The 22,651-nt window shown below is 44.8% G+C and overlaps 1 protein-coding gene across 8 annotated transcripts in view; it reads left to right on the top strand.

Annotated features, from left to right (window-relative positions):
• Positions 1-22,651, top strand: part of LOC130277318 (basement membrane-specific heparan sulfate proteoglycan core protein-like) — a 105,053-nt gene that overhangs the window by 29,754 nt on the left and 52,648 nt on the right. For 2 of the 8 annotated variants that reach the window (XM_056527903.1, XM_056527919.1), the window contains exons 2-7: positions 1,501-1,536; positions 4,638-4,916; positions 8,768-9,055; positions 9,176-9,466; positions 17,535-17,831; positions 21,976-22,272. In XM_056527903.1, the coding sequence (XP_056383878.1) occupies positions 1,501-1,536; positions 4,638-4,916; positions 8,768-9,055; positions 9,176-9,466; positions 17,535-17,831; positions 21,976-22,272 (1,488 nt within the window). Of the gene's footprint in view, positions 1-1,500; positions 1,537-4,637; positions 4,917-5,667; positions 5,720-5,963; positions 6,037-6,124; positions 6,455-8,767; positions 9,056-9,175; positions 9,467-17,534; positions 17,832-21,975; positions 22,273-22,651 lie in introns of those variants that run through there. The other 6 variants (XM_056527923.1, XM_056527961.1, XM_056527931.1 and 3 more) reach the window with 6 other exon arrangements.

Raw genomic sequence — 22,651 nt, 5'->3', positions numbered from 1 at the left:
TATATGCTGCCGCCAACTCCAGGCTCTGTCAGTCAGCCACTATGTGGTCTCCCCATGCTGCCGCCAACTCCAGGCTGTGTCATTCAGCCACTATATGTTCTCCTCATGCTGCCGCCACCTCCAGGCTGTGTCATTCAACCACTGTATGCTGCCGCCAACTCCAGGCTGTGTCATTCAGCCACTATGTGGTCTCCTCATGCTGCCGCCAACTCCAGGCTGTGTCATTCAGTCACTATATATTCTCCTTATGCTGCCACCACCTCCAGGCTGCGTCACTCAGCCACAATATAGTCTCCTCATGCTGCCACCACCTCCTCAGTGTGTCATTCAGCCACTATATGGTCTCTTCATGCTTCCGCCACCTCCAGGCTGTGTCATTCAGCCACTATATGTTCTCCTCATGCTGCCGCCACCTGCACGCTGTGTCATTCAGCCACTATATGGTCTCCTCATACTGATGCCACCTCCAGGCTCTGTCATTGTGCCACTCTGCGACAGTGATTCTAATAGCGACGCCTCTGATCTCCATGTCATACTGAATAACAGTATTATTTCACTAACCCAGCACACACCCCATGCATGTTACAGCAAGGCAAAGTCTTCTACACCCCTATTGAGGCTCTCTGTAGGCAAGAAATTGCTGTTTTTAATAGGGATTCACCGCAAATAAATTCAAATCAAACCAATTTTTTTGGAAAATTCAGCAAATCGGCAAAATCGAATTTGAAAAAAATTCACTCATCTTTAGTCCAGAGCACTCCGAGTCAGATTGTCATTATGAATATCTTTTTTACTTTGCCAAATTCAACTCAACCCTGACCAGTCCCATTGTCCAAGCTGCTGAAAAACACCCCCACAATATGATGCTGCCACCATCATTCTTCACTGTAGACATGGTATTAGGTAGACTCATGGTCACCTGTCTGACCAAGGACCTTCTACTCCAATTACTCCAATTGGTAAGGTGGCCAGCTTAAGCAAGAGTCCGGGTTGTTCCAAACTTCTTTCATGAAAAAATTTAAGAGGTCACTGTGCTCTTGGAAACTTTCGGTGTAGCTGAATTTTTTGCACCCTTTCCAGATCTGTGGCTACACAAAAATCCTGTGAACCCTTTTAAGCTATACATTCATTCTTGTCCCCCTTCATGGCTTGGTTTTTACTTTGACACACATAGTCAGCTGTGAGATCTTATGTAGACAGGCATGTGACTTTAATGTCCAATCAACTGAATTTATCACAGGTGACTACAATCAAGGTGTAGAAACACCTTAAGGTGATCCTATTTTTTTTCTCCTCTCAAGTCCAGTAAAATACTAGATCCCTGACTGACACCAATTCAAGTAAATAGGATCCGTCAAGACCTAGCGGTCTCAGTGGTGCATCGACCCGTTCTGGAATGTGAAATGTGTGTATTAAGTGATCCTTCCATTAAAAAATGGCTATACATGGTACTATATGTCCTGCATTTATCTAATACAAGATTCTTTATTTTTTTTTTAGGGCTGTTCCTCCTTGTCCAAACTGCCTTAACATCAGGTACAAGAGTTGTAAATCTCACTTAACTCTTCACTAAAGCTAAACTTTAATTTGTATCTAACACCAAATTCACATTGCATTTAGAGCATACAGTCTCCCACCGATGGCAAAAAAAAAAATATCCATACAACATGTTTTATTTAATTTTTTTGCACAGTATTTAAAAGTGTATTCTGGTCAAACAAAAACTAGAAGTTAGCATATACAGTATCTGTATGTTTATATGTTTAGAATGATATCATGTTTGTTGATCTGTCAGCCATGTTTTTGAAAAATATTAGGATGTGTTAACCCACATATGGCTGTATCAATGGAACAATTAAAGTTTCGTGGGCTTTAGAATGTAGTGACACAAAAAAAGCTACAGCTACTTTGGTAGAAAAATAAAAAGGTATGGTTCTTGGAATGCGACAATGAAAAATGTAAAATAAAAATAAAATAAAAATGGCTTTTCTGAAATAGGTCTGAATGCATAAAGGAATTTATCTTTAGAAAACAGCCTACTGTTTATATAAAAAAAAAAATCAAATGTTCAATTTACTATCTATATTATAAAATAATCTTGAAATCTTACAGTTTTCATTCAGGCCACCTAGCCCAATAATAAGTTGACACTTCCTGTTTTGTAGAAATCACTTTTTGACAGTGTCCTTATCATGACAAATGGGATTACCATGAAATATGTCACTAGTACATTGCTAAAACAGGATTACAATAGATGATGGTCAGAGCTCAGCCTCCTCCTACTCTGCAGAGCATGCCTAAAAAACTCTTCCATAAAAGGGAATAGGATCCCCTCTCGACTACTCTGCCTACTTACAAGGAGAAAATTAGACAGAGATTAAAAAAAAAAAAAAAAAGAACAGGTTTCAGTATCTGTCTCTAATCAGTAAAAAAAAAAAATCTACGTGATACATTTCATTTAAGGTGTTAAAGGAGTACTCCGGTGGAAAACATTTTTTTTTTTTTTAAATCAACTAGTGCCAGAAAGTTAAAGAGATTTGTAATTATTTCTATTTAAATATCTTAATCCTTCCAGTACATATCAGCTGCTGTATACTACAGAGCAAGTTGTATACTTCTTTCCAGTCTGTCCACAGTGCTCTCTGCGGACACCTCTGTCCACGTCAGGAACTGTCCATAGCAGGAGAGGTTTGCTCTGGACAGTTCCTGACACGGAAAGAGGTGTCAGCAGAGAGTACTCCGGTCAGACTAGAAAGAAATTCAAAAATAAAAGAACTTCCTCTGTAATATAGAGCAGTTGATAAGTACTGGAAAGATAAAGATTTTTAAATAGAAGTAATGTAGAAATCTGTTCTTTCTTTCACCAGTTGATTTAAAAATAAATTGTTTTCCACAGGAGTACCCCTTTAAAGGCATATTCCTATCTCTGACATTCATGGCATCTACACAGGTTATGCCATAAGAGCCTAATAAATGCAGCTGCCACCTCTGGGACCCATACTGAAAATCGGAATCCCCAAGCAATTTAATATTTGATTCTGCACAGAAATGTGAGGTTGGTGGTGATATGATGTTGTCATTAAAATCTCTCAGTAGTGCAGCTTTAGGTGTAGGGTATGTTTCATGTGGATTCTTACACAGCATCAGCATTGTAAACTGTGGGAAAAACACATGGAATCAGCATTTCTTTGTCCATGTTACTGAAAAACTAGTGACCTATAGCCTGGATGTAGATCTGAATTACTGAATTGAACTGATCTACAACCAAAATAGCCTTAGAATAGTAGGAACACATTTCATAGTTGACAAATACTAAAGGGTGCTTTTCATTTAGTAGGTCTGATGAAAGCAGGTTGCTTCACTGCTGTGACTTACAGGAAGTCTGGTGGTCACTAGATGATCTCATTTGTGTTCCACAATGTTTCCATACACAGTATGTGTGGCTATGTAAATGCATTTTAGCAATTGAAAAAAATAAAAACCATGTATATACTATGAGTGTTGTAGGCATCTATGAAAATGATGGTATTTACAAAAAAGTGGAAATAATAAGGGGGGTTATTAATAGTTTTATAAAATGTATATCAAGTAGTATTACAGTTATAAGTAGTGAAAATTCAGCCATGTTTAATATACACCACATGGCATAACAGGGGGGGGGGGTTGTTATCAAAGTGCGCTCCACGCACAAACTGTAAAAAGCCGCAACATTTTTGTGCAAACCCCCGTTTCAAAGGAAGCAGAGAAAGTCTGCTGTCGAAACCTATCCTGATTGATTTGAAGGATATGCAATAATGCTCCTTATTCCTGATTATACTTGGTGAGAGCTGGGACTTTACACTGTTTCTGGACCTGATCCACCACGTGCACCACCCCCAACGGAAGTGTCGACCATGTAAAAGTGCCTGTCAGTGTACACACTGTTTAAAATGTCTGTAATTCAAACTTGTCTAAGAAGATAGATAGCCAGGTTAAGGGTTATCTTCAATCGCAGCTATAACAACAGGGTTTCAGCTGTAGAGTTGAGCAAGCCAGGCTTGCTGAACTTTTGTAAAGTGTTCAGCAGAGTAATTTAGCTCTTTTTGTTACAGTAAACCACCGAGCCCGCTGGTTTACTGTAAGATCCATAGTCAACTCCTGGGGGGGGGGGGTATACATTATATAGCCATCTAAATTGCTCTAGAATGTATACAGTGAAGAGAGTGATACTTACCATCTTGTCTTGGTCTGGGCCTTTAATTGTGTAGCCCCGCCTCTAGAGATGAGGTAACTAGGCGGTGGAGCTACACAAGAATAGGCTGTGACCAGTGACAAGATGGAAAGTATTACTCTCTTCACTGTATACATCACACGGCCATATAGATGGCTGTATAATGTATACATCCATCTAAGGAGTTAACTAGTGTGACTCAGCAGTGCTAATTAGCTTTCTTCTTGCTGAATTGAGCACCTTTTTTTGCGGGGCTAAGCTTTGCCCCAACATGGCCAAGTTTGCGCAACATACAGCATGATTAACTGACCAGAGCAGCAGCTGCTGCAGATTCCATTTATGTATGCTGCTAGCTTCCAGATCATCAAATAGACTGTAAGTGGTATAATAGTAATAATTAATAAAATATATATATATTTTTTTGTAGGTGTACCGTATCTTGAGACAGATGAAAAACTGTCAATTTATGTAGCAGGTGATGATATAACCCTTCTGTGCTGCTCTTCTTTGATTCACCAAATATTGGAATTCTTTAAAGGAGATTCGATAATTTATTCCATAGAACAAGACAAAAACTGTACTAGTCATATGGTTAAAATAACAACCCAGCAAGATATTGGTCCATACTACTGTGCATCCAAAGCACTAGAAAATGGAACTTATGTACAATCCAATATGAGCAATCCATTCACTATCCCATTTGCAGGTAGGTTGGGATTGCTTATTGTGCTTTACAGGGTGAGTCAAAAAGGACTGTGCAAAGTTATAGCCTCGGTATTGATAACCAAGAGAACATAACACAAATTTATCAACATAACAAGATACATTATCCAACTATCCAGGGGTGAAGCTAAAGGTTCATGGGCCCCAATACAAAAAAAAAAAATATATATATATATATATATATATATATATATATATATATATATATATATATATTGTGATATTAGCCTGGTAAATAGGGGCAAATTGCAGTCGGAGAGAGAGTACATTTTAAAATGGCTTTTCTTGTTTTTATGTTTTTTTAGGAAACAAAAAAATAGCCATCACACTCAGGCACGAAATAATACATAAATTTTTTCCCATCCAAGCACTATAGTCACATCTGTGGTGGAATGCTTTATAAAAATAAAAAAAAGCATACAGCCCAAAAGCATACAGCACAAAACATGGCAAGCACCAGAGAAAAGGTCTGATGAATTTTGAGGGTGCCCCCTTAAATATAGACCTCCCTCCGAAACCCTTGAAGCCATTTGTCCTGTGCCTGCCGTGCTTTGTGCTTTATGCATTCAACAAAAACACAATATAGAAGCATTCTACCACATATCTACCAATTGCTGGATATGTTCAGGGGCTGACTGACAACACTCAGGGCCCCCGGACCAAAAAAGCAAGGGCCCCCTGCGATGCTCCTCCGCTGGTCACACTTCTGCCCCCATTCCACCCAAATCCCTCCACCATCCCTACACACAAAATAAACTAAATTTTATATATAAGAAACACTTTAAGGTAGGCAAAATAATTTTCAATGACCAATACCAGTTTACAAGAAGGAAATATATACCACCACACAATAACTGGATAATACCACCATACTGTAATAAATAAGATCACTATACACAGACCAGTATACTATACAGGACCATATGGCGGTAGATATCAGCTGTATACAGGTTGGGGGAGATTTATCAAAACCTGTCCTTAGGAGAAGTTGCCCATAGCAACTAATCAGATCTCTTTTTTCATTTTGCAGAGGCCTTGTTAGAAATGAAAGAAGCGAGCTGATTGGTTGCTATGGGCAACTGGGCAACTTTTCCTCTGGACAGGTTTTGATCTCCCCTGATATGTATACCATATAAGTGATTACTGTTACATAAAGGGACTCACAATTATGTATTTTCAGCGGCGTCCTCTTTCCTTTTCTTCTCCATCTGGATCAGACCGCCATGTCGATCTCATCTGCAGGACAAACATGTTAGACTCTGCATTTTTCCAGTGCCCTCACCTCCTCTACACAATCTTCCCATTTATAGGCCCCAAAACTGTAATAATGCCCTCCTTGGTGTACTGCAAGATATGTAGCAAGATATATAGGTAGGTAGTTAGGCAGCCAGGTATGCACGTAAGTTGTAAGGCATCCAAGTATAAAGATAGGTAGCCAGGGAGTTAGTCAAGTATGTAGCCAGCACCCCCTTCCACCCAGTCGCAGATCCAGAGTCTAGGTGTTGTTTACGGAAGTTACAGGTAGGTAATGTCCACAGGAGGTAGTGGCCCCAACTATATCATGCCCCTAGATAGTTAATGTCCCCCATGTAGGAAGTTATGCCCCCTGTAGGTAAATCCCCCAGATAGCTGCCCCTGTGTGAAAAACCCCTATCTAGGTAGTATGTAGCCCTCCTATTAGTTTAGTAGTTTGTCCCCATATTAGCTAGGCAGGAACATAGTAGATAGTCCCTCACATTAGGTGTAAACAGCAAAGTTCCCTCACATTAGGTGTAGGCAGCAGAGTTCCACCACAGTAGGTGTAGGCAGCAGAGTTCCCCCACAGTAGGTGTAGGCCGCATAGTTCCCCCACAGTAGGTGTAGGCTGCGGAGTTCCCCCACAGTAGATATAGGCAGCACAGTTCCCCCACATTAGATGTAGGAAGCAGGATCCCCCCTCAGTGGGTGTAGGCAGCGGGTACCCCCCCACAGTAGGTGTAGGCAGTGGGGTCCTCCCACAGTAGGTGTAGGCAGCAGGGTACCCCCACAATAGGTGTAGGTAGCAGATTTCCCCCACAGTAGTTGTAGGCCACAGAGTTCCCTCACAGTAGGTGTAGGCAGCAGGCCCCCCCCCCCCCACAGTAGATGTATGCAGCCAGGTCCCCCAACAGTAGGTGTAGGCAGCCGGGTCCCCCAACAGTAGGTGTAGGCAGCCGGATCCCCCCACAATAGGTGTAGGTAGTGGGGTCCCTCCACAGAGGTGGGGACCCCGCTGCCTACACCTACTGTGGGGGGACCCCTCTGCCTCACAGTAGATATAGGCAGCAGGGGCCCCCACAGTAGGTGTTGGCTGCAGAGTTCCCTCCACAGTAGGTGTAGGCAGCAGGGTCCCCCTCATTAGGTGTAGACAGCAGGGTCCCCCCACAGTAGGTGTAGGCAGCGGGGTCCCCCCACAGTAGGTGTAGGCAGCGGGGTCCCCCCACAGTAGGTTTAGGCAGATGGGTCCCCCCACAGTAGGTGTAGGTAGCCGGGTCCCCCCACAGTAGGTGTAGGCAGCGGGGTCTCGTCACAGTAGGTTTAGGCAGCCGGGTCCCCCCACAGTAGGTGTTGGCAGCCGGGTCCCCCCACAGTAGGTGTAGGTAGCCAGGTCTCCCCACACCCCACAGTAGATGTATGCACATAGGTGGGGACCCCGCTGCCTACACCTACTGTGGGGGGACCCCTCTGCCTCACAGTAGGTGTTGGCAGCAGGTTCCCCCCACAGTAGGTGTTGGCCGCAGAGTTCCCTCCACAGTAGGTGTAGGCAGCAGGGTCCCCACTCATTAGGTGTAGACAGCAGGGTCCCCTCCCCCCCCACAGTAGGTGTAGGCAGCAGGGTCCCCCCACAGTAGGTGTAGGCAGCGGGGTCTCCCCACAGTAGGTTTAGGCAGCTGGGTCCCCCCACAGTAGGTGTTGGCAGCCGGGTCCCCCCACAGTAGGTGTAGGCAGAGGGGTCCCCCCACAGTAGGTGTAGGCAGCGGGGTCCCCCCACAGTAGGTGTAGGCAGTCGGGTCCCCCCACAGTAGGTGCAGGCAGTCGGGCCCCCCACAGTAGGTGTAGGCAGCGGGGTCCCCTCACCGTAGGTGTAGGCAGCAGGATCCCCCCACAGTAGGTGTAGGCAGCTGTGTCCCCCCCCCACAGTAGATGTAGGCAGCGGGGTCCCCTCACAGTAGGTGTAAGCAGCTGGGTCCGTCCGTCCCCCCCCACAGTAGGTGTAAGCAGCAGAGTTTTTCCCCCCCTCCTCCGCAATCCCAGGTTGAAAAAAATAAATAAAAATTATCCTCACCTGATGTCCCACGCAACGATTTCCTCAGCAGCAGGGCTCGCGTCTTCCTTGCTCCACAGTGCAGGCATCGATGAGTGACGTCATCGGCGATTGCACTGAGCAGCGGGGGGCGGAGGTCACGTCTCCTCTGTGTAGGTGCAGACGCGACCCACACGGAGGGGATGCCTTCTCCTGTGTGTGCGTGTACCACACATACAGGAGAAGGCAGCACTGTCTGCTGGGGATCTGGGACATGTTTCCTGGTACCTCAGGAGCAGCAGAAGCAGTGGGCCCTGTACCCCGCCGGGCCCTCTGACAACGTCCAATCAGATCAGCTGGTCAGTTCGCCCCTGGATCTGTTCTTCCTTGGCCTCAAAAATAGGTGAGGAAGAACACACACATGCACTACAGTGAAGTCAACATGATACCAGAGAATAAGACACAGAACAGAGGTGGAATGTATGAGATGAGATACAATAAGCTAGATTTAGTAAAAGGAGACATAAATCTTAATATGAATGTGTATCTTCTATCCAATATATCTGCTACAGACACACCATTGCCTCCCTCTATTATGCTGGAACCTTCCTACTCTGTATACACTACTAAGGAATCCATGCATTTGGCATGTGTAACTCCTAAACGTACAGCAGCTAGAGGAATCCAGATATACAGAGAAGAAAAGAAAATTCATGAAGCGGAGTCACTTAACCAAACGTATGAGATTTCTGCATCAGACAAAGATGCTTCAGGCAAATATTATTGTAAATATTGGGTAGAAAAGAATGGACGAAAAATTTACTCATCATCCAGTGAGCATACAACAGTCAATGTAACAGGTAAGTTCATTTATTTTAGTAGTACATTACCTATTTGTGTTTTAAATGTAATTTATTAGTTGTTATATATAAAATAAAACGTAAAAAATAATAATAATAATACATTTAATTTTATTACAGATGTACCACTGGCTCCATCTTTGTCTCTGAAGCCAGAACATTCGGTGTTTACCAAGGAAGAGGCTATCACCCTTACATGCTCCTTTCCTCCAGGTTTCACAGTTGAAGAGGTTAACTTTTACAGAAATGGTGAACTGTTTCCTATGAACAACTTACAAGAAACAGAAACATTTGTTATGGCTACACTGAATGCCAGTACAACTGCTAAATATACCTGCCAGTACTCTGTCAAAATAAATGGTAGAAAAATTGCTTCAGATTCCAGCAATGAAGTTACAATCAGTATAACAGGTACTGCATCACCTATAGAAGATATACAATAAATATGAAGAAGTGTAGTTAATGGGGTACTTCACCTCAAACATCTTATCCCCTATTCTGCCACTGGGGACCCCCACGATCCCCATGCCGGCAGCGTCAGGAACGCGGAAGCTGCAAACAATGTCACGCCACGCCCCCTCAATTCATGTCAATAAGAAGAGGCGTGACGGCTATGACGTAGCCGTCACGCCTCCTCCCATAAAAGTGAACGGAGGGGGCGTGGCGGATGCATTGCCAGTCATCAGGCACAGAGCGGAGTTCGCTCCGTGCGCCAAATGACGGTGAGCCGCTCCGTGCGCCAAATGACTGGGTGCCGCAGGACCCCCACGATCTAACATCTTTAGATAGGGGATAAGATGTTTGTGGCGGAGTACCCCTTTAAGGGGTTATCCCAAATAAAAGTTAGTCATTATTCACAGGAGATAACTTATGAATGGGGTCCTACCTCTTGGACTCCTGTCAATCATGAAATAGGATGCCCCATGCACCCAAGTAAATGGATGGACAGTGCAAATGCTTGACCGCTCATATTCATTCTATATGGGATTCCAAACATTGCCAAGCACCAAACTCGGGTATGTTTGGAAGTTTCATAGAGACTGAATGGAGCAGTGGCTGAACTTGTGTGTTGCTGCCCCATTCACTTAAAGGGGTACTCTGGAGGAAAACAATTTTTTTTTAAATCAACTGTTGCCTGAAAGTTAAACAGATTTGTAAATCACTTCTGTTTAAAAATTTCCATCCTTCCAGTTTTTTTCTTTTTGAATTTCTTTTCTGTCTGACCACAGTGCTCTCTGCTTACACCTCTGTCCATATAAGGAACTGTCCAGAGCAGGATAGGTTTGCCAGAGCAGGAGCAAATCCCCATAGCAAACCTCTCCTGCTCTGGACAGTTCCTGACTTGGACAAAGGTGTCAGCAGAGAGCACTGTGGTCAGACAGAAAATAAATTCAAAAAGAAAAGAACTTCCCGTGGAGCATACAGAAGCTGATAAGTGTTACGCCGAGCGCTCCGGGTCCCCGCTCCTCCCCGGAGCGCTCGCAGTGTTCTCTCATTCGCAGCGCCCCGGTCAGACCTGCTGACCGGGTGCGCTGTGATATTACTCCCAGCCGGGATGCGATTCGCGATGCGGGACGCGCCCGCTCGCGATGCGCATCTCGGCTCCCGTACCTGACCCGTTCCCCGTCTGTGTTGTCCCGGCGCGCGGCCCCGCTCCTTAGGGCGTGCGCGCGCCGGGTCTCTGCCATTTAAAGGGCCGCTGCGCCACTGATTGGCGCAGCAGGCCTAATCAGTATTCTCACCTGTGCACTCCCTACTTATACCTCACTTCCCCTGCACTCCCTCGCCGGATCTTGTTGCCATTGTGCCAGTGAAAGCGTTTCCTTGTGTGTTCCTAGCCTGTGTTCCAGACCTCCTGCCGTTGCCCCTGACTACGATCCTTGCTGCCTGCCCTGACCTTCTGCTACGTCCGACCTTGCTCTTGTCTACTCCCTTGTACCGCGCCTATCTTCAGCAGTCAGAGAGGTTGAGCCGTTGCTGGTGGATACGACCTGGTTGCTACCGCCACTGCAAGACCATCCCGCTTTGCGGCGGGCTCTGGTGAATACCAGTAGCAACTTAGAACCGGTCCACCAACACGGTCCACGCCAATCCCTCTCTGGCACAGAGGATCCACCTCCAGCCAGCCGAATCATGACAGTAGATCCGGCCATGGATCCCGCTGAAGTCCCACTGCCAGTTGTCGCCGACCTCACCACGGTGGTCGCCCAGCAGTCGCAACAGATAGCGCAACAAGGTCACCAGCTGTCTCAACTGACCGTGATGCTACAGCAGCTATTACCACAGCTCCAGCAACAATCTCCTCCGCCAGCTCCTGCACCTCCTCCGCAGCGAGTGGCCGCTTCCGGCTTACGATTATCCTTGCCGGATAAATTTGATGGGGACTCTAAATTTTGCCGTGGCTTTCTTTCGCAATGTTCCCTGCACTTGGAGATGATGTCAGTTTCCAACTGAAAGGTCTAAGGTGGCTTTCGTAGTCAGCCTTCTGTCTGGGAAAGCTCTGTCATGGGCCACACCGCTCTGGGACCGCAATGACCCTGTCACTGCCTCTGTACACTCCTTCTTCACGGAGATCCGAAGTGTCTTTGAGGAACCTGCCCGAGCCTCTTCTGCTGAGACTGCCCTGCTGAACCTGGTCCAGGGTAATTCTTCTGTTGGCGAGTACGCCATCCAATTCCGTACTCTTGCCTCCGAATTATCCTGGAATAATGAGGCCCTCTGCGCGACCTTTAAAAAAGGCCTATCCAGCAACATTAAAGATGTGCTGGCCGCACGAGAAATTCCTGCTAACCTGCATGAACTTATTCATCTTGCCACCCGCATTGACATGCGTTTTTCCGAAAGGCGTCAGGAGCTCCGCCAGGATATGGACTTTGTTCGCACGAGGCGGTTTCTCTCCCCGGCTCCTCTCTCCTCTGGTCCTCTGCAATCCGTTCCTGTGCCTCCCGCCGTGGAGGCTATGCAAGTTGACCGGTCTCGCTTGACACCTCAAGAGAGGACACGACGCCGCATGGAGAACCTATGCCTGTACTGTGCCGGTACCGAACACTTCTTGAAAGATTGTCCTGTCCGTCCTCCCCGCCTGGAAAGACGTATGCTGACTCCGCACAAAGATGAGACAGTTCTTGATGTCTACTCTGCTTCTCCACGCCTTACTGTGCCTGTGTGGATATCTTCCTCTACCTTCTTCTTCTCTGCTACGGCCTTCTTGGATTCCGGATCTGCAGGAAATTTTATTTTGGCCTCTCTCATCAACAGGTTCAACATCCCGGTGACCAGTCTCGCCAGACCCCTCTACATCAATTCTGTTAACAATGAAAGATTGGACTGTACCGTGCGTTACCGCACAGAACCTCTCCTAATGTGCATCGGACCTCATCACGAAAAAATTGAATTTTTGGTCCTCTCCAACTGCACTTCTGAAATTCTTCTTGGATTACCGTGGCTTCAACGCCATTCCCCAACCCTTGATTGGTCCAAAGGAGAAATCAAGAACTGGGGTACTTCTTGTCACAAGGACTGTCTTAAATCGGTTCCCAGTACTCCTTGCCGTGACCCTGTGGTTCCCCCTGTATCCGGTCTTCCTAAGGCTTATATGGACTATTCTGACGTTTTTTGCAAAAAGCAAGCTGAGACTTTGCCTCCTCACAGGCCTTATGACTGTCCTATTGACCTCCTCCCGGGTACTACCCCACCCCGGGGCAGAATCTATCCTCTGTCTGCTCCAGAGACTCTTGCCATGTCGGAGTACATCCAGGAGAATTTAAAAAAGGGGTTTATCCGCAAGTCCTCCTCTCCTGCCGGAGCTGGATTTTTTTTGTGTCCAAAAAAGATGGCTCCCTACGTCCTTGTATTGATTACCGCGGACTTAATAAAATCACGGTAAAAAAACGCTACCCCTTACCTCTTATCTCGGAACTCTTTGATCGCTTACAAGGTGCCCACATCTTTACCAAACTGGACTTAAGAGGTGCTTATAATCTCATCCGCATCAGGGAGGGGGACGAATGGAAGACCGCATTTAACACCAGAGATGGACTCTTTGAGTATCTGGTCATGCCCTTTGGCCTATGCAACGCCCCTGCCGTCTTCCAAGACTTTGTTAATGAAATTTTTCGTGATCTCCTATATTCCTGTGTTGTGGTTTATCTGGACGATATTCTGATTTTTTCTGCCAACTTAGAAGAACAACGCCAGCATGTCCGCATGGTTCTTCAGAGACTTCGTGACAATCAACTTTATGCCAAAATGGAGAAATGTCTCTGAATGTCAATCTCTTCCTTTCCTAGGATACTTGGTCTCTGGCCAGGGACTACAAATGGACCCAGATAAACTCTCTGCCGTCTTAGATTGGCCACGCCCCTCCGGACTCCGTGCTATCCAATGTTTTTTGGGGTTCGCCAATTATTACAGACAGTTTATTCCACACTTTTCCACTATTGTGGCGCCTATCGTGGCTTTAACCAAGAAAAATGCCAATCCCAAGTCCTGGTCCCCCCAAGCGGAAGACGCATTTAAACATCTCAAGTCTGCCTTTTCTTCCGCTCCCGTGCTCTCCAGACCTGACCCATCTAAACCCTTCCTATTGGAGGTAGATGCCTCCTCAGTGGGAGCTGGAGCTGTCCTTCTACAAAAAAAATTCTTCCGGGCATGCTGTGACTTGTGGGTTTTTTTCTAGGACCTTCTCCCCGGCGGAGAGAAACTATTCCATCGGGGATCGAGAACTACTGGCCATTAAATTGGCGCTTGAGGAATGGAGGCACCTGCTGGAGGGATCAAAATTTCCAGTTATCATATACACTGATCACAAGAATCTCTCCTATCTCCAGTCTGCCCAACGACTGAACCCTCGCCAGGCTAGGTGGTCGTTGTTCTTTGCCCGTTTTAACTTTGAAATCCATTTTCGCCCTGCTGACAAGAACATTAGGGCCGATGCCCTCTCTCGTTCTTCTGATGCCTCTGAAGTAGAGGTCTCTCCGCAACACATCATTCCTCCGGACTGTCTGATCTCCACTTCTCCAGCTTCCATCAGGCAAACTCCTCCAGGGAAGACCTTCGTTTCTCCATGCCAGCGTCTCGGGATTCTCAAATGGGGACACTCCTCCCACCTCGCAGGCCATGTGGGCATCAAAAAATCCTTGCAACTCATCTCTCGATTTTATTGGTGGCCGACTCTGGAGACTGATGTTATTGATTTCGTGCGGGCCTGTACTGTCTGTGCCCGGGATAAGACTCCTCGCCAGAAGCCTGCTGGTCTCCTTCATCCTCTGCCTGTTCCTGAACAGCCTTGGTCACAGATTGGTATGGACTTTATTACGGACTTGCCCTCATCCCATGGCAACACAGTTGTTTGGGTGGTCGTTGATCGATTTTCCAAGATGGCACACTTTATTCCTCTTCCTGGTCTTCCTTCAGCGCCTCAGTTGGCAAAGCAATTTTTTGTACACATTTTTCGCCTTCACGGTTTGCCCACGCATATCGTCTCAGATAGAGGCGTCCAATTCGTGTCTAAATTCTGGAGGGCCCTCTGTAAACAGCTCAAGATCAAATTAAACTTCTCTTCTTCTTATCATCCCCAATCCAATGGGCAAGTAGAAAGTGTTAATCAGGTCCTGGGTGACTATTTACGGCATTTTGTTTCCTCCCGCCAGGATGACTGGGCAGATCTTCTACCATGGGCCGAATTCTCATACAACTTCAGAGTCTCTGAATCTTCTGCTAAATCCCCATTTTTCGTGGTGTACGGCCGTCACCCTCTTCCTCCCCTCCCTACTCCCTTGCCCTCTGGTTTGCCCGCTGTGGATGAAGTGACTCGTGATCTTTCCACCATATGGAAAGAGACCCAAAATTCTCTTTTACAGGCTTCATCCCGGATGAAAAGATTTGCTGATAAAAAAAGAAGAACTCCCCCCATTTTTGCTCCCGGAGACAAGGTATGGCTCTTCGCTAAATATGTCCGCTTTCGTGTCCCCAGTTATAAACTGGGACCACGCTATCTTGGTCCTTTCAAAATCAAGTGCCAGATCAACCCTGTCTCTTACAAACTCCTTCTTCCTCCTTCTCTCCGTATTCCCAATGCCTTCCATGTCTCTCTCCTTAAACCACTCATCCTTAACCGCTTCTCTCCCACAGTTGTTTCTCCCACTCCAGTTTCCGGATCTTCTGACGTCTTTTCTGTGAAGGAGATTCTAGCATCCAAGACGGTCAGAGGTAAAAGATTCTTCTTGGTCGACTGGGAGAATTGCGGCCCTGAGGAGAGATCCTGGGAACCTGAGGACAACATTCTGGACAAAAGTCTTATCCTCAGGTTCTCAGGCTCCAAAAAGAGGGGGAGACCCAAGGGGGGGGTACTGTTACGCCGAGCGCTCCGGGTCCCCGCTCCTCCCCGGAGCGCTCGCAGCGTTCTCTCATTCGCAGCACCCCGGTCAGACCTGCTGACCGGGTGCGCTGTGATATTACTCCCAGCCGGGATGCGATTCGCGATGCGGGACGCGCCCGCTCGCGATGCGCATCTCGGCTCCCGTACCTGACCCGTTCCCCGTCTGTGTTGTCCCGGCGCGCGCGCGCCCTAAGGAGCCATTTAAAGGGCCGCTGCGCCACTGATTGGCGCAGCAGGCCTAATCAGTATTCTCACCTGTGCACTCCCTACTTATTCCTCACTTCCCCTGCACTCCCTCGCCGGATCTTGTTGCCATTGTGCCAGTGAAAGCGTTTCCTTGTGTGTTCCTAGCCTGTGTTCCAGACCTCCTGCCGTTGCCCCTGACTACGATCCTTGCTGCCTGCCCTGACCTTCTGCTACGTCCGACCTTGCTCTTGTCTACTCCCTTGTACCGCGCCTATCTTCAGCAGTCAGAGAGGTTGAGCCGTTGCTGGTGGATACGACCTGGTTGCTACCGCCGCTGCAAGACCATCCCGCTTTGCGGCGGGCTCTGGTGAATACCAGTAGCAACTTAGAACCGGTCCACCAACACGGTCCACGCCAATCCCTCTCTGGCACAGAGGATCCACCTCCAGCCAGCCGAATCGTGACAATAAGTACTGGAAGGATTAAGATTTTTAAATAGAAGTAATTTACAAATTGTGTATAGAGCACAAGACGTCAGCTCTCCCAATCTTTTCGCACGGCAAAGAAACCTCCAATAATTCACAAATAATTTACAAATAGGTTTATCTTTCTGGAGCCAGTTGATTTACAAAAAAAATGTTTTCCATTGGAGTATACCTTTAAGGGACAGGGGACTACTATTCTCATTGTCAATTACTTGTTCCCTACTTTGTGGATAAGGAATAAATTATAATATTGGGATTAACCCTTTAAAAGCAATATCATGTACCCTCCAATCCTAAAGACACTGGCCCAGATTATACAAACTGTGTGAGAGAAAAAGTGGAGTGATTTTCCACAGCAACCAATCACAGCTCAGCTAATGAGTTCTGGTAAAGTGAAAGCTGAGCTGTGATTGGTTGTTGTGGAAAAATCACTCTATTTTTTCTCTCACACAGTTTGATAAATCTGGGCCAATGGCCCTGATTTACTGAAAGTATAGTATAGTTTTCTTTGTGGGTTTTGATTCCCGACAGGTATTTTTTCACAGTATTTACAAATATTTGCCTACGTTTTGCACTTTTCCCTATGTTTTGCTTTTTTTTTTTTTTTTTTTTTTTTTTTAACAACTGCTCTGAGCTGTGGGGTTTTCCAGAGCTCAAATTTCTTGAAAATGCCAGGGGTACACCCCTTTTCGGCGATTTCTATTAACTGACCTGCCCAACCACAGAAATCATTCATCCACCCTTATAGAAGAGGAGAAGCAGTGGAACCTAGCTACTGGACATGCATGTCTACTGGCATTTAATACATTTGGCTTTTTATTGATCCATTTATTGATCTGTGTAAGGCTGGGTTCACACTATGTTTTGGACATACGGGGGACCGGATCTGGTTGGGGGGAGTGAAAACCGGGTGCTCCAGTATCCCAGCCAGACCCGGTCCCCGCGGTTTTAGGTCCGGTCAGAAAACCGGATACGGTGCAAAAATGAGCCGCCCGGAGTAACTATCTGACTCCGGTCGTCTCATTCAAATGAATGAGATGGCGTCTGGGTCTGGCTGGGATACGGTTTTCACTCCCCCCAGCTGGATCTGGTCCCCGTATGTCCAAAACAAAGTGTGAACCCAGCCTAAATCTGGCTATTAATCTGCCAAAAGACAGAGCAAATGTCATGTCATGTAATGTTATTTAATGTAATCCATATGGATTATACTTCATCACCTGCTGTTCTATCTAACGGTGATGCTCTTACAAACGCATGGGAAGTTCTCACTGCCTCTTCTTTACTATATAATATAGTATACAAAAGCACAAACACCTTCTAGATTACACTACTAACTGTACTTGTTCTATCAACACCAATCACATTATTAAAATGGATTGATATTGTATTTATCACGTTTGTTTGTTTACTTTATTTGTCTATTCAACAGAACCCCCCCAAGTTCCATCGATCACACTAGGGCCTTTACAGCCAGTCTATACCACAGAGGAGACGGTGGCAGTCATATGCTCTGTTCCTCATAACCTTAATGGTGATCTGAAATCTGTCAAGTTTTACAGATCTGAACAACAAATTTACAAACAAGAAGCCTGTAAAAGGAAATGTAGTTATACAGTATCTAACCCTACAACACAGCTCAGTGGAGAATATACTTGTGAATATTTGATGTCAATATATGGGAGAGAGCTATCGGCCCGTTCACAAAGTGTGCAAGTAACTTTTATAGGTAAGTCTTGGGTAAAAAAATAAAAAGGGAAATTCAAGCACCTGTAGATGATAATAAATTGGTATTAACATTAAATGGGGGAGATTTATCAAAATCTGTCCAGAGGAAAAGTTGCTGAGTTGCCCATAGTAACCAATCAGATTGCTTCTTTCATTTTTGACAAGGCCTCCGAAAAAGGAAATAAGCTATCTGATTGGTTGCTATGGGCAACTGGGCAACTTTTCTTCTGGACAGGTTTTAATAAATCTTCCCCAATGAGTGGTAGCCTAAGCAGTCTAATATGCAGTCATGTTCCTAGCACATAACAAAAGGGGCAAAAGCAATTGCTGCATGGTATTGGTTGGGTACTTAGAGGCATAATCCTTGCCAAAAGATGAGGACCAGCATGGCATAGTAATGGGGGTAGCAGGCTCATATTGTGTGCAGACTGTATTCAACCAAGGATTCCATTTGCAAAGAGTTTTTTTTATATTCTTCTATCTTTTTACATTGTGGTGCCCAAAACTAAATCTCACATTTGAGATGTGGTCGTGCAAGAAATTTAAAGAAGGGCAATACTACATAAATCTTATATGATTTAGCAGCTGATGCATGATATTGAATACAACTGCTTAGCTTACTGGAAACCAGAATCCTTAAAGGGGTACTCCTGTGGAAAACTTTTTTTTTTTTAAATCAACTGGTGCCAGAAAGTTAGACAGATTTGTAAATTACTTCTATTAAAAAATCTTAATACTTCCAATACATTTTATGGGCTGTATACTACAGAGGAAATGCCTATCTTTTTGGATTTCTCTGATGTCACGGCCACAGTGCTCTCTGCTGACCTCTGCTGTCCATTTTAGGAACTGTCCAGAGCAGCATATGTTTGTTATGGGGATTTTCTCCTAATCTGGACAGTTCCAAAAATGGACAGCAGAGGTCAGTAGAGAGCACTGTGGTCGTGACGTCAGAGAAATCCAAAAAGAAAAACATTTCTTCTGTAGTATAGAGACCCTAAAATGTACTGGAAGGATTAAGACTTTTTAATAGAAGTAATTTACAAATCTTCAAAAGGCAATGAAGGAATAGAATGAATCGGCAACTCACCAGTCTTCTCTTTAGAAAAGGTTCCTTTATTCATGAAATGCAATCAGGGAGAGGGAACGGTGCAGGGGGGGTAAAAGTAGTAGGCGACAGATTCTGTTTCACTCGTTACACGAGCTTCATCCGGCCATTCATATTTACTTACATGCAATTTGCTTGTCTGAACTATGTCCTAAAGTAAAAACTACGTGAAAAAACAGCATAGCTTTCTACTTGGCTTAAAAGAATGGTATGATACAGAGTCCGATAGAGTTCTGTCCAAGTGGACATTAAACCCACATAAAATTAGGAAAGGGTTATATTCACACATTGTTTGAATACAAATCCCCAGTTTCATGCCATTTAAACAGCTTTCAGGTATATCTATATATATATGTTTTTTCCAGCCTATACATTCTAAGCCTACATACTGATGTGTACCTCAAATAGACAAACAAGATTTCTTTCATGATGCTTCCTCCTAGAGATTGCACATTGTACCACAATGGTTATTTTTAGATTTTTGGAACAATTATTTTATGAATGGCCTACTCTCAGGAAGTACTATGATGGTAGGACTGTGGGAAACTGTCAGCTCCATGGGTGGTGTTCTTCACAGGTTGGAAGAGGAGAAATGCACCAAATATTTGTAGTAAAATTTAAAGTTACTCCATAGTACACAAGGTAGATGAAAAAAAAGGTCTGCATAAGTAGTAAAAACTAACCAATATGTACATAACATGATCACATACATTGGGCATTCTGCAACATAGTACATGTGTTACACACAGCAATTCAGTGAGCACATTATTACAAGTGACATAATAAATGTTCAATAAACGCTAGATTATGCAAAATCTGACTCTTGGAAAGGAATTTCTATTAATTGACCTGCCCAACCACAGAAATCATTCATCCACCCTAAGGGTGCGTTCACACGCTAGTATCTAGCAGCGGGTTTCCCGCTGTGGATCCGCAGACTATTGAAACTATTGCAGACTGTCTGTGGACCCATTTAAATAAATGGTAGCGTAACTCACAGTAGGATTCCGGTAGCGGAACTCACAGTAGGATTCCCACAGCAGGAAATCCGCTGCTAGTAATAGCGTGTGAATGCATCCTTATAGAAGAGGAGAAGCAATGGAACCTAGCTACTGGACATGCATGTCTACCGGCATTTAATACATTTGGCTTTTAATTGATCTATTTATTAATCTATGTAAGGCTGGGTTCACACTAAGTTTTGGACATACGAGGGACCGGATCCGGTTGGGGGGAGTGAAAACCGGGTGCTCCAGTATCCCAGCCAGACCCGGCCCCCGCGGTTTTAGGTCCAGTCAGAAAACTGAATACAGTGCAAAAATGAGCCACCCGGAGTAACTATCTGACTCCGGTCGGCTAATTCAAATGAATGAGATAGGGGCTGGGTCTGACTGGGATACAGGAGCACCCGGTTTTCACTCCCCCCCAGCCAGATCTGGTCCCCCTATGTCCAAAACTAAGTGTGAACCCAGCCTATATCTGGCTATTAATCTGCCAAAAGACAGAGCGAATGTCATGTCATGTAATGTTATTTAATGTAATCCATATGGTTTATACTTCATCACCTGCTGTTCTATCTAACGGTGATGCTCTTACAAACTCATGGGAAGTTCTGACTGCCTCTTCTTTACTATACAGGGTGGGCCACTTATATGGATACACCTTAGTAAAATGGGAATGGTTGGTGATATTAACTTCCTGTTTGTGGCACATTAGTATATGTGAGGGGGGAAACTTTTCAAGATGGGTGGTGACCATGGTGGCCATTTTGAAGTCGGCCATTTTGAATCTAACTTTTGTTTTTTCAATAGGAAGGGGGTCATGTGACACATCAAACTTATTGGGAATTTCACAAGAAAAACAATGATGTGCTTGGTTTTAACGTAACTTTATTCTTTCATGAGCTACTTACAAGTTTCTGACCACTTATAAAATGTCTTCAATGTGCTGCAGAATGGGCAAAACAAAAATTGGAACAGGACCCTCAGTTTACGCAGAAGATTTTGTTCAGTGATGAGGCAAACTTTTATGTGAATGGTGAAGTTAACAAACAAAACCACCGCTATTGGTTTGACACTAACCCACATTGGATAGATCCCCCCCAAGACTGTTGGAACACAAAAATTGATGGTATGGTGTGGTATATGGGGTACAAAGATAGTGGGGCCATTCTTCATCAATGGAATCCTCAAGGCTACTGGGTATGCGAAATTGCTACATGATGATGTGTTTCCCTCTTTATGCACTGAAGCTGGCACATTCCCTGAGTTTTTCCAGTAAGATGGTGCACCACCACATTATGGGTGTCAGGTCGAGCATTCCTAGATGAACAGTTTCCTGGAAAGTGGATTGGTCGTCGTGGGCCAGTTGAATGGCCCCCAAGGTCTCCCGATCTGACCCCCTTAGACTTTTATCTTTGGGGTCATCTGAAGGCAATTGTCTATGCTGTGAAGATACGAGATGTGCAGGATCTGAAACTACAGATACTGGAAGCCTGTGCTAGCATTTCTCCTGCGGTGTTGCTATCAGTGTGTGAAGAGTGGGAGAAGAGGGTTGCATTGACAATCCAACACAATGGGCAGCACATTGAACACATTTTATAAGTGGTCAGAAACTTGTAAATAACTCATGAAAGAATAAAGTTATGTTAAAGCCAAGGGCATCGTTGTTTTTCTTGTGAAATTCCCAATAAGTTTGATGTGTCACATGACCCTCTTCCTATTGAAAAAACAAAAGTTGGATTCAAAATGGCCGACTTCAAAATGGCCGCCATGGTCACCACCCATCTTGAAATGTTTCCCCCTCACATATAGTAATGTGCCACAAACAGGAAGTTAATATCCCCAACCATTCCAATTTTATTAAGGTGTATCCATATAAATGGCCCACCCTGTATAATATAGTATACAAAAGCACAAACACCTTCTAGATTACACTACTAACTGTACTTGTTCTATCAACACCAATCACATTATTAAAATGGATTGATATTGTATTTATCACGTTTGTTTGCTTACTTTATTTGTCTATTAAACAGAACCACCTCCAGTTCCATCGATCACACTAGGGCCTTTACAGCCAGTCTATACCACAGAGGAGACGGTGGCAGTCATATGCTCTGTTCCTCATAACCTTAATGGTGATCTGAAATCTGTCAAGTTTTACAGATCTGAACAACAAATTTACAAACAAGAAGCCTGTAATAGGAAATGTAGTTATACAGTATCTAACCCTACTACACAGCTCAGTGGAGAATATACTTGTGAATACTTGATGTCAATATATGGGAGAGAGCTATCGGCCCGTTCACAAAGTGTGCAAGTAACTTTTATAGGTAAGTCTTGGGTAAAAAAAGAAAAAAAAAAAGAAAAAGGGAAATTCAAGCACCTGTAGATGATAATAAATTAGTATTAACATTAAATGGGGGAGATTTATCAAAACCTGTCCAGAGGAAAAGTTGCTGAGTTGCCCATAGCAACCAATCAGATCACATCTTTCATTTTTGACAAGGCCTCTGAAAAAGGAAAGAAGCTATCTGATTGGTTGCTATGGGCAACTGGGCAACTTTTCTTCTGGACAGGTTTTAATAAATCTTCCCCAATGAGTGGTAGCCTAAGCAGTCTAATATGCAGTCATGTTCCTAGCACATAACAAAAGGGGCACAAGCAATTGCTGCATGGTGTTGGTTGGGTACTTAGAGGCATAATCCTTGC

This window comes from Hyla sarda, chromosome 1, assembly GCF_029499605.1.
Source record: "Hyla sarda isolate aHylSar1 chromosome 1, aHylSar1.hap1, whole genome shotgun sequence".
NCBI lineage: Eukaryota > Metazoa > Chordata > Amphibia > Anura > Hylidae > Hyla > Hyla sarda.
The sequence above is the reverse complement of the archived record's forward strand: the minus strand, read 5'-3'. Positions and strand labels throughout refer to the sequence as shown.